Below are 13149 nucleotides of genomic sequence, written 5' to 3'. Positions count from 1 at the left end.
AAAGCCATCTCCAAAGAGCTATATCTAATGACAAGGTAATGTTTCACGATTCTCTTCGAGTCAACTATTCTTGAAGTTGCATGACTGGTTCTCTTGTTAGCGCATACCTGTCAACACTCCCATTTTTTCCGGGTTTCTCCGTATTTCAAGGTCATCTCCCAGCACCCTCCTGTTTTGTTATTTCTCCCGGAAAACTCCCGTAATTTGCATGGCCATCAAACTTCATTTTAAAATCATTGATCCATTCAGGTTGCCAGATTGTGTATGAAATACACCCTACACATACACGATCACTTAGTTTCAATTTCAACCGTTTTGTCATAGGCTAAAACCTGGCAACCCAAAACCCAAATAAGGAAGCGGGTGCCGACTGCGCAGCCTGAGTCTCGTCGTAAGCAAGCGGGTTAGTTGAATGGCCTATTCCAGAACTAGCTGTTGTGAAATTGTTGGGAATTTAATTGATTAACACAAACACATCACATAAACTGGTATTGAGTGTTGTTGATACACTGAACTTGTGCCCTCGGAACCAAATTTGACAGCAAGCAGCTTTGGAGTTTTGGAAGTAGGCTGCAGGCAGGCAGCTGGTGGATACATAACTGGCATGCGTAAAGTAATAATGGTAAGGTAAAAGCAACGACCGAAATGCAGTGCTGAAACACGTGTATGAAACGTATTAAATATGCAAACACAGATCCGGTATAAACACTGACCCCCCACCAAAAAAAAAAGCTTTTTTTAAAGCTAAATGTTGACAGGTATGCGTTAGCGACTCGCTACGGCTATCCTAGGTAAACGATTCCCCCTATTACAAGTTTGTTTACCATCATATTAGCTTTGTATTATGGTGAAAATCTTGCATAGTGTACCTTTAACTTACAGAACACAGGTATAACATCCTGAACATCCTGAACCTCAGCAAAGGCTCACACATCTGTTAATTTTGACATCACCTCAGACAAAATAAAAAATATTCACCTGCCGTCAGTAGTATCTGTTATGCTGTTAAGATGAACATCACAAGATCACCTAAACATCAGATGAACATCAACCATACTCAACCATTCAACCATTTATTGAACCATTCCTCTCTGCTTTGCCCAAAACAATCACACTGACAAGCTCTAATAAACATTCACATACCATAACCTCAGTCAAAGAATGACATGCAGACTACTGACCAGTCTAATTACACAGTGCTTCAACAAAGTGGTGCATCATACTATATTACAATGCCTTCATCCACATAATCCTTCATGGTGACAATTTCTAGTAGGCCCAGCTACTGAGTGACAGCAGTCGTTCAGTGGATGATGCAATCCCTCAAAATGTCAGCCCTGACAGAAGAAGCAGACAGAGAGCACAAACACGAAATGGTGGATCTGAGGGGGGGGGGGGGGGGGTGTTCAGGGGGACTCCATGCTATTAGTTTGTGTTTGTGACAATGTCAGGGCTGAAGTATGATAGCTCACACTGGTATGCGTGTCACAGGCCTGTCTAATCATAGGCCTACAGCATCACAATCACATAGGTGGTTACCCATGGTGATCACAAGGGGTGTTAGGTGCTAATTCTGAGCGTTTTCCGAAGGACGTGAAGGAATCACAGCTACTGCCAGTCATGACTCAACAGCACACAGTAGGGTAGCAGATCAAATGGGAAGGGCCTCTCACTACAATGATGCTTGACTGTCAGTAGATTGTGAGAAGAAATGGAGACAGACACGGCCACACATGTTCACAATCACAACAAAGAAGCATCCAATAGCACCACACTCAAGAAGGGGTCTCCTCTCCCATGGAGGTCACAGCACAAATTATCAGATTCAAATAAAAAATTAATAATAAAAACAACGTTATATTTATTGGCAGTCATTAGTAAAGACTGGATTCGTGGTACTGCAGTACTGTGAAAACGTCACTGTTAAACTCAAATATGAGTATGAGAGAGACTAATGCACCTCTTTCTTTGTGCTTTCATCCTTCATTATCCATTCATTTCCTGCCTCCCTTCAAATGCACTGAAAGAGCTACATGCAAGCTTTTGCCATTTTGATGGAGTCATGGTGAATGACGTGAATGTATCAAAGGACATATGACACACAGTGGCCCTCCACAGAGCCACTAAAAGCCACGGAAGCGTCTCTCCATTGCACTCCAAGGCCTCTTCACCTTCACAGCACAGAAGGTTCGAGCTTCACACAGGAACGCTGTAGCATAAACATTTCATTCTGTTGCTGTGGTAAAGACAATGTAGGCTACTGTATATTTCATGATCCGCCACAACCGCAACATATGCTTCGTGAAGTGCATTTAAATATGACTGGTTTGCATAGTTCTACTGTCTGTTTAGAGGAGATGAGCCCTGATATGGCATCTGTCTCAATGAAATCTAAATCAAATACTTAATTATGTGGATGGATTACTACAGGCTGATGTGTTTGGACATACACTGCACCACAACTGTCACACATGCTTCATAAAGTGTGTTTACACATGAGAGATTTAAATAGCAGACATGAACATTTAGATTGCATCTATCTCAATCCAAACTAAATGAAATACTTAATTACATGGCTGGACAACCAGAGCCTGAGGTGTAAGCTGTATGCTCAGATAATCACACAAAATATAGGCTACATAACAATCTGAAATATTCCGCTGCCTTTCTTTGATAGTAATGTGCATTCAACAGTGGAAGCATTTACACACAACTGCATCAATACATACTCAATCCACACAAGCTCAGACTTTGAAATAAGCTCATGTCGAAAGATAGAGAAGACCAACGTTCTCTCACATTCAAATGGACCGTGCCCTACCCCTGCCAAATGCAAATGACAAGCTCCACTTGACAGAGTCACGGTTTATGCTACATGACTTAGCACAGAAAGTAACTCAGCTGAAAACTGTCCTCACACTCTAAAACACTGACCAAATGTAGCACAGCTGTGGAGTTGCGTTGCCGGCCTTATGGCTTTGTTAGTCACTAGCTTACCATACCATCTGTGCCACCACAGACACATACACGTCAAGGCTTTGTCCGGGTTTGTCACTCTGCTCTACAGCAGGCTGTGGAGTCCTTCAAAATTCATCACTGCCCCCCCCCCTTTCATCCATCATACAGAGAGCCAGTCTCGCATCACTCTGCCTCCAAGACGATCAGTGGTGCTTATATTTAAAGTTACTGCACTCTCCATAGAATGCAGTTCTATACGCATATGGCTGCAATAATCAGTCACGACTTGTGTGGCATCTCAGATTTTTTTTCGACTTTGAAAGAAATATTAATTAAAGAAAAATGCCCAGCATTTTCAGCATTCATTTAAGTGACTCATGTACTAGGACATACATAAGGGATAATGTATAGAACGCCGGTCATAATGCCGAACGCCGGGCGAACCGGACCTTGACGCGCAGCGGAGGGGTCTTGTTCCGCCCTGAAGGGACTTATTTTCCCAATAATGACCGGTGTTCTATACATTATCCTGCTTATTACACGGCTACTTGCCAAAACAAAATAATAAACTCCCCACGATGACTTTAGCCTACATAGCCTAGCCTTTTTGTTACTGTTCATCGTGGCATTAGCTGAGAAACAAATAGTTCGCAACAACACGCTGAGCTTGAATCAAACTTAGAACACAGCTGATCAACCGTCTGCTTTTGAATGAAGTTCCAGTCCTTGCGTAGTGATATGAAATACCTGAATTAGAAGCACAAACTCCGTTGCCATTGACAGCGGTCATTATTTTTTTCAGAGGTCCTTTCCTCAGAAATAATGACCGCTAGAACTTTGGGAAATCCCATTTAAGTCAATGGAGCGTTCTACTTGCCTTGTGAAGAGTTGTGTAGTAATATTTAATAATAATTATTCACCTTGTGAATATACATTTAAAGAATATGGTTAAAGAGTATTACCACTGAAAGTGCCCTAAACATATTTTCCTACGAGCACTGAAGAATTCTGTGAGACATTTTTCAACAAAAAAAACACAAAAAAGGCAACTGGGTGGGCACAGGGAGACAGAAGACCTCATTGTTTTCCTCGCCTTAAAAATTACATGGTGACCCTACCTCCACCCTAAACTTGACCCAAAACAAGGGAGGAAGCTATTTCAGAGTCTCTCGTCACTTTTTAAGTTTCTCAACCGGCACTTTCTCAGCCGTGCAATTCCGCGAGTTCACAGTCTCTCCTCAACCCCAATCCGTTTAGTTTCCTCACATCATTCGCCACTCCCGCCGCGGCCCGCGGAGTGCGCAGTGGCACAAATTGGCTGTGCTGACTACTAAATCTTGCGCTGCCTTGATCTGTTGTGCAAGAGGAAAGTGGCCAGCTTCGTCACGTCTTGTCTTTAAAGTACCAGTGCATTCAAATGGATGTTATGTTGTTCCTTGTCTTTCCCAGTGGAATGTTTTTGTTTTGTTAAAGCTACGTCCCAGTTACATATGATGTCAGAAAAATACATTCGCCCCATAACAAAATATAACAAAACTGTTTACTGTAGTTCCTGATTACATGTTTTTTTTCATGTGTCTTAACAAAAGATCTGTATCATGCAATCCTTCTATTTCCCCTTCTTGTGTAAATGTCACAGTGTTAAGCTCATATGATGAAAAACAGTTCTTATCTTAATCCACACCAGTGGTCAATTTTGACCTATCCTTTGACACTAAATAGTCATTCAAATAAGATAGGCGGTTTTTAGATATCATTTTGGTCTAAATATCTCCATTCAGGGGAGATTTAGAAAACAGGGAACAAGCTCAGCGATAATGTTTTCAACACTCACTTAAACTTTTGACATGAATGCCCTAAAGAGAACAAGCAAGCAGCCGCTGACTGGCAAAAATGGAAAAATCTGGCAACATGTCTCACATGCTGCATGTTGCAAATACGCCTATGTCTCTTCACATTTAGTTCTTCTGATATGACCCCAACAACAAAGTCTGATGAAGACTAGACTAGTGTTTCCCTGCTACATGGTTAACCAATATAGACCTCTGAAGTTTGCCTGCAAAAAAGAACCAAAACGGCCATATTTGCCCATATAAGGAGATCCGGTTGTTAATTGAAGCTAACTACCTATGGCATGTTGCATTGCAAGTTAGCTCTGGGGTAGCAAAAATCTAAGTGTGCCGCCTTCACGTACCGGAGATCAAAGTATCCACTCGAAGGCAGAGGACAAAAGTGTGTTCAGGAAAACGTCTGCATTTCAGACATTTTCATCCCCGCGAGAGTTTAACAGGTGCGATAATTCAAAATCCCCATGTAATTTTCCCATAGGAAAAATCGCCAGATACCGGATGTCAAAGATGGCAGCTTTTTTGTAGGCGAACTTGAGAGGTCTATTGGATCATATTTATAGTATTAGCATCTGACTCCACAAAAATACTCAAAGATTATGTAAGCCTCCAACACACACACACACACACACACACACACACACACACACACACACACGCACACACATTATCTCATACACACAAGCACAAACACAGAAAAGCTATTTCTGAAATGACTGGTGCAACTTCCAATTAAGATGATTAAGATGCTTTCATCTTTGGCATGCTTGTTCCACACCAATAAGTCTTCATTTCATAGTGAAGGCTCTCAGTCAGCAGCTTGACTGTGATATATCTAAGGGGGCCAAATGCAACGCACTAAAGTTTAGAGCGTGGAGAAATGTTGTAACTGTCCAGCAAATCCTGCCTCAGAAGGTAAATGTCAGAATCCTAGCAGCTCCTACCCCTATTTTTGGCAATCTCTTGGCCTTTGGAGAGTTTTGATCAGGTTGCTGGCATTTACATGAAGTGTTATGTAAGACTTTCCCTGAATCTTTTTTCCCTTTAGTTTCTCTGCCCTCAGATCTGTGGCACCAATTACTGTCAATGCATCTGAGCGGGGATGAACATAAAGTTGTGGTCCATTCCCTTGTATTGTAAGATGCTTCAGCGGCCTGAGCCCTACTTTGTGCCTCTGTGCTTTGTTTCCAAGCATGCATTGCAAGCATTTGACCAATCTTAAAAAAGAAGCTGATATATCCTCTAAGCAAAGTGCCACTGGATGCCATGTGTGCTGTGGTGTGTGTGTGTGTGTGTGTGTGTGTGTGTGTGTGTGTGTGTGTGTGTGGGTGTGTGTGTGTGTGAGAGTGTATGTGTGTGTGCACGTATGTATGTGCGTGCCTGCCTGCCTGCCTGGTATGTGTGTGTGGTATAGCTGCAAAAAAGGCAGGAAGACGGGAGCGTGCTAACTCAGCTGAGCTCCTCTCTGACTGACAAATACAAAACACACCAAATTAGTGTGGCTCCGTGATGCCTTCCGAGATAATTACCAATCCTTATCACCACCCATCCCTCTCCAAACGCCCTGACAGGCACTTGCTGAGGGTGTCCTCCATTTTAAGGGTAAATCTTCCATTGCTTCCTGGCATCGTCTGCACCAGTTTTGTGGGTCAAATTGCATTGGTAATATACTGCATGAGCAGAATATATGTAAAGCTTGTAGAGTGCTAAGACTGCCAGTTCAAGGGATTAAGTGGGAGCAAAGGAGTGCCTCCTGCAAACCTTATCATGGTCATATTGCTAAAAGCCCCCGAAGGTCCCCCAAAACAGGTTACTCTTACATCTGCCAGATAATTTATTCAATACTTTGCTGGCTATGTGTACTGCCAACACCTGGGTGCACAAAGACTTGTTTAGTCAACCATTTAGCGCTTTTGCAGATGTCGGAAAGATTCTCAATCCGGCTGGGCAAACAAGTTCTCCTGTTTAGATGGGCTCAGGTTTGTATTGAAATGTCAGAACCTGTAACCGGGAGGCTATGGCTCAGTGCACATAAAGGAATAACTGAACTGACATACTTCATGGAAATATCCATAGATTATAATGGCCCATTATACAATAACATATGAAGTTGCTTACTTTTTGTTCAAATCAGTGTTAATGTAAAACTGCACTAATTGTTCTGTAATATCACATATAAAATAAACATCAAAATACAGTATAGCGGCATTTAGGGATATATCCTTCTATAGATCTGTCATTGAAATAATGAGAAGGGCTAAAATACTATGATCTGCTACAGTATTTATTGAATGAAAGTGGCCTGCTGATGTGAAACTCTATTAGTATTCTAGTACTTTTCATTTGCTCCCAGCAGTTAGACATTTGTTTGTCTTCTGCTGGGGTAAGTTAATGGCTTCCAACAGTCACTAGTTTCACATCTTTCAAAGGTAAAACCATGGCAACGTGTCTAAACTGGTCGCTCTGATTCAGCAGATGTATGACACATTAAATTATATGTCCAAATATGTTCAACACTCAGTGTCTGCCGACAGTAAGCTTTTCTCTCTCTACTCAAACCTATATTTGAACATCAGACGGCTGCCATTCAGACAAAGAAATTATACATCATGAAATCTTAATGGCCTGGTTACCAACACATTTGCCAGCACTGGTACAAAAAAGAGGCTTGTTTGCACAGTACAACATTCCCACACTATGAAGGAGCAATGAGGTGAGTTTGTAGCATGGCTGTTTGAAAGCTCCTGTGCTGGTTCAAGAAACAGCTATCCATTTAAAGACATTAAAAATGAATGCCAACCAGAGAATACAGCTGTGTTCACTGGTTTTGCTGCACGTCTGGAGGCACAATATCACTTCATCAAACCATATAAATGGTGCACAGATGGAAGGACTCTGATTCCAAACACCCTCAACAGTACACTGTGATTTACTGTATGAATTTGTCGATCACAGCATCAAGCAGTATCTGAGTGTTAGTCATGTTAGCCAAAAGAAACTAAAATGTGCAATGTATATTCCTGTTTTCCACAGAAGCAGTAGTTGTTTACATAAATGTTTACATATATGGTATACCCTTATTCTACTTTTCACTTAATTGTGACAAAGCCTGTCAAATGTGGATGTGGAAGCAAGGGGAAAAAATGGGAGGCCAAATTAACATTGGAACTCACACGATGCCAACCTACAGCCTAATTAAAATGCATATTTTCTGAATTGCAAGCCACTTAGTCTTCCTGCTATTCTGCTCGTGATCTCCATAACCTTAAAATCACATTAATGGATGAAAAAGCAACTTGATTTCTGCTGACTCTGTCTGCTTTGAAATGCAAATGGTTTAATCGGTTATATATTTATGAGTGGGGTTCTTATAAGCATGTTTTAAATGGGTCATCAGCTGTAGAGCTGAAGCAACTCAAGTGAATGACCATCATCAGACAACACTGGAGACTAAACAAAGGGACACAAGCATGCAAAATAGAGGGGATTGTAATACAGTATGTTTTCCAATTCGACTGGATGATCCACTTTAAGCACAAACTTTGAAGACAAAGACAAACCATACTGACACACCATTCGAAGGTGGAGCAGACTGTCAGAGTTTATATAGGATGTTTTCAACTGTGTGTGAGTCAGCTGGATGACCACCACATATAACTTTAAAGATAAAATAAGTTACATGCTGGCAGAAATGTCAAAGGTGCAGGAGACAGGCAGAGTGGAAAAAACACAATGCTTTGTCACCACACAAACAGCACTTGTGTTGTTGTGTGTTGGTGTTGATAACATGCATTTTCATTTATTCAGCCATGGCCCAGTGTCAGGAAGGCAATGGGGTGGGAGAGGGAGGCTCTAATGGTTTGACATGCATCTCTTTGAAATAGCAGCCAGAAAGCAGAGGCCATATCAGATTTCTCTATGCAAACAGTTATCTGCTTACTTCAGTTCTTTTCACTCAAGCAACCCCAGCTTAGTTTGGTTCTGCTTGGTGTCACAGAATCTGCATGCCTTTCACTCCTATTTGTGGCCTATAAATGCTAGGAGGCTGGTTCACTCACAATTCTATAGACACAGATGATGGTGAGGAGGAGGAGGAGGAGAATGGTGATTAGTGTTGTTGTTATTATTATTATTATTATTATTATTATTATTATTATTATTATAGGCCTATGATAATTGTGATTACAGATTTACCATTCCTGACTATGTATTTTCATATAACTGTAGGCTTATTGCCTTGTTAAATGTATTATTATTTATTTGAAAGCATCATGCACAAAAATAAGAACTGTTCCATAAATTATGTGAATAATGATTTCACAATAATTTTACCTACAAATTATTGTACACACACCTGTATGTGTGTATCATTGTATGTTCATCATATCAACCTCCTTCATATTCGATATGAAGTGCTATGTTTCCGTAAACACTGCTTCTGGCCAGGCCTCAGCTGAATTACCACCCCCTTAAGTTCCTGAATGTCACATTTGCATGCAAGGCTTCTGCTCTGATAGATTCATGATGTCTTGTTTGGCAAAAGCGTTGGTATTACCTAATTGTCACCATGTTTGTGGCCTGTTCCATCAGATATATTCCCATGCTCTGATTTATGTTCATTAATCAGCTTTACTCCTCCTTTGAAATGCCTTGAAGTAGAATTCCACTGAAGCATTTGGCCACTAAATTGTACCACAATCTAATGGTCTGTAAACGTTCATTGAATTCCACCATAATTCATGTTTTCATAACAGTGTTACCTGTAATCTGATCATGGAACATTCGGTTCTCCCTCTTGACCCTTTCTGACGGTCTAAGTCAAACACTGATTATCTATACCTGTCAGAAAGGTGTATTTAAAACAAACCCCTTTCAACAATCACGCCAGATAACACCGGATTAATTAATGCCTGCCCCTCTCAAACTCACCACATGCCTTTGAACAAGGAATAGCAGCAGTCATCGTCATTAACTCCGATGGCACAGCTGTGACAAAACTAATGATTCTTTCACAAGCTTGGAAACCAGTCGAAATGCCCACAGCATCACTAATGCCTTTGAAAAGCGTGTCCTTTAAAACGTCGAGCATAATGAAAATACAGAGTCTAGCCTTTGAATAGCGGCTCACAGACAGGCACACGAAGTGGTCGAAAAAGTGCTTGGCCGTACGAGCTATTCATTCAAATAAGCCGTTGAGACCAACAGTGGGATAATGGAGGTGGTTGAGAGGGTAATCTTAAACACTTCGAAAAGTCCTGCTATGCGTCGTGTAATCCTGACCTCGTAGTTTGCATCCATCATCCCGTGGGTGCGTAGACTACAGGGTAGGCTGCTCGTGTCTGTTAACAGGCTACTGGACTTGTATCGGATACAACGGGAATTAGCCAGGTTCTTATTCAGTAGTGTGTGGTCGGTGTGATGCTGCAAATAGTCAATAAAAGTGCTAAAACAGGCTTCTATTTTGTATGGAATATCATGGACTGTGCATATGTGTCCAGTTGGGTCTAACAATTGTTGCTTATCATCAGGGTATCTGTGGGTCTTGAGAACAGAGAAACAGAACAGCACACATGATCTGCTCAGGCCTACAAGTTATATTTTTATGATAGTGCTAGGAAAGTCTGCGCTAATGCAAACTCATGCAATGGAAGACAATAGATAGTTGACCCTTTCAAAGGCTATTTTTACATTATATAAAATATTTTAATTCCACAGATAACACACAGTTTACACCCATGTGCACAAGCAACCTATAACCTTTGCAGGTCGTTCAGATCTCTCACTGATACTATAAATAAAGTAAGTTTAATCAACTGTGGGTATGTAGCCTAGATGCAGGATGCCAACGATTTATTTTCACTCTTTGAAAAGAAAAAGAATAAATGATAATGCTTATAGGCCCATTCCAACCCGACTATCATTAGAAACCCATTCAAATACTGAATTAAATCATTGTGCGGGCCCACCAAGCCAAAAGCGAATTGGATTGTGACGGTACAGCAGCTGATGCCATGAAGCAAAACAGCTCACTAACAACAAGGAAATACTTTCGAACTGAAACCTCTTTTGGGGGAACTTACTTTTTGGGACAATTGCAGTAGGCTATATAAAGTTTTGGCAAGATGGTCATGTAGCCTAATAGATGACTTCATGCAACCATTCCGTTCCCATGGCGAACTGAACCATGTCATTCAGCTGAATCAATCTGCGTCTGGGAATTGTCATGTGCGAGAAGATGGCATTTGGACCCACGCTTTTTTCACTGACACCAACACAACTTATGTCATCTCATTATACAATCAAATATTTCACAAGTCTTCAATATAGCTTCGATATAACCTAGCAAAATAAGATAATAACCCGCAACATGGATAACATAGTGTGCGCAATTATGTAGCCCACTGACGACGTCAAGGTTTTTAGAAAAATGTATCAGGAATGAGTCAGACATCCAGATTTCATATGCGTATGTTTTAGTTCATTGAAATTATCCAAAATTGAGGCACGTATCACTCTCCATTTCGTAAAGGTGTCAACATACACATTAATAATCATTATTCAAAATCCCCAGGACACCTAAAATGTCCAAGTTTTGTGAAAGTATGATATGGAAATACAATTACTGGCCATTCCGACTCACGTTTGCACTCATCACCAGCCCCAGTACACCTGACACAAACTTGCATTCTCTGAAAGGATAAAGACGTCAAACCCGCTTATTACAAACGCTGAACTTACCGTTAGCTGCGGTGATCAGACCTGCGAAAATAAGCAGGATATGCTTAAATTTCCCCATCGCAGTCATGTCCGCTGGTATTCCACGCAGCCACCGGTTCAGTGTTTTATTTTCAAGGATCACAAAAATGCATAGAGATCCAGCTTTGGCAGGAAGATCTGACGCCTATGGTGCAGGGATTCGCCTATATTAGCTCTCATATCATCAGCAAGGGCCACTGCAGAGATGAGAGATTGTAGCGCTGTGACCCAAAGAGGTTTCCTCGGTCCAAGGAGAGAAACAGAATGTGTTGGAGATAGCAGAGGAGAGAAGAGGCTGTGTGTGTACCCAGCGGAAGGAGCTGGACTCAACCATCATTTATGATACAGGGGAAATGTAAAGCCGTCCGTGCACCAGCACTGCAACTTCGATTCTAGTCTCCTCACATCACGCTGGGAACATTACATAGCCTTATCTGCTGCCGTAATTTTAATTAATACGATTAATTTTTGATATGGCATATAAGGTTATCTCCTACGTATAATATATTGGTACCCCAATATTGCCATTCCAAATGAATAGACGAAAAATGTCATAATTGGAAAAAAATAGATATCAAAACTGTGAATGACCATTTGTTTCGTTTGATTCAAATGCCTCTGTGAAACTCCCATGGTTGGATTTGCAAGGTGGGATCATTTGCGCCAACGCCAAGTTTTTTTTCTTCATTACGGTTTTAGCTGACCGTCTCCGTTCCAATATGGAGTAATAGTTTATTATTCTCATACTGGTACCAGTGAACAACTAAATTACAATGACATATCAAAGTAAATCTCCAATTTGTTGCTGTCTCCGCGTAGTTTACCACACCTCTAAGCTGCCGCATTCAGTGCAAATACCCTTTTAATTTAAGTTTTAACGCCAGTTTAAATTAGTCATTTTGACTGTCCGATATAACTGCAGGGGTATAAACTGATGACGGACCTGTCAATTTCCCTATAATCCACACAAGTGTACGTGGGGAAAATAGATTAAATAGTGTTGGTTCTATTATGTCAGAAATCCAAGAGACGATGGAAGCCCCGAGTTAATGCGAGGCTATGCTGCCATCTAGTGAAAAGTAGATTATACATGTAAGCGAAGAGTTGGCTATAGTAGTCCTGCATAAAAAAGAATGAATCCTGTTATGACACATAGCATCTTCTGACACTAGACTACAACCAGTGGAGGTTTGCCATTATCCGGAACAGCTACACAGTAGGCTAAAAAAAATGCATGACAGCTACACAGTTTGCCTTTTATTTGATGTGGAATATGGGCATCCAATGCATAGTCCAAGAGATGCACACCCAAACTGGAAACATACTGCACTTCACTTCTAACAATGAACTGTCTGACTGATCATTCAGAGAACCTCAATTTGTGTGTTTGTTTGTGCGTGTGTGTGTGTGTGTGTGTGTGTGTGTGTGTGTGTGTGTGTGTGTGTGTGTGTGTGTTGTGTGTGAGTGTGAGTGAGAGTTGCTCTATTCTGTCAGACTCCCCCTTTTTTTTTTGAGGAAAAGAAAGTTTTCCTGAGTAAATCCTTACTTGACTAATCATTCAGGGTCAAGGGAGGTTGTGTAAAAAACG

General features: G+C 41.1%; 1 protein-coding gene across 1 annotated transcript in view; it reads right to left on the bottom strand.

The window, feature by feature from the left end:
• LOC121685425 (CUB and sushi domain-containing protein 1-like) overlaps nt 1-11767 on the bottom strand; it is a 295334-nt gene extending 283567 nt beyond the window's left edge. The window contains exon 1 of the mRNA XM_042065939.1: nt 11544-11767. Coding sequence (XP_041921873.1) covers nt 11544-11610 — 67 coding nt within the window. The 5' untranslated portion in view covers nt 11611-11767. The remainder of the gene's footprint in view (nt 1-11543) is intronic.
• Nucleotides 11768-13149: the final 1382 nt, after the last annotated feature.

Source organism: Alosa sapidissima, chromosome 16 (genome assembly GCF_018492685.1).
Source record: "Alosa sapidissima isolate fAloSap1 chromosome 16, fAloSap1.pri, whole genome shotgun sequence".
Classification (NCBI taxonomy): domain Eukaryota; kingdom Metazoa; phylum Chordata; class Actinopteri; order Clupeiformes; family Clupeidae; genus Alosa; species Alosa sapidissima.
Note: the sequence above shows the minus strand (reverse complement) of the source record. Positions and strands in the feature narration are given on the sequence as shown.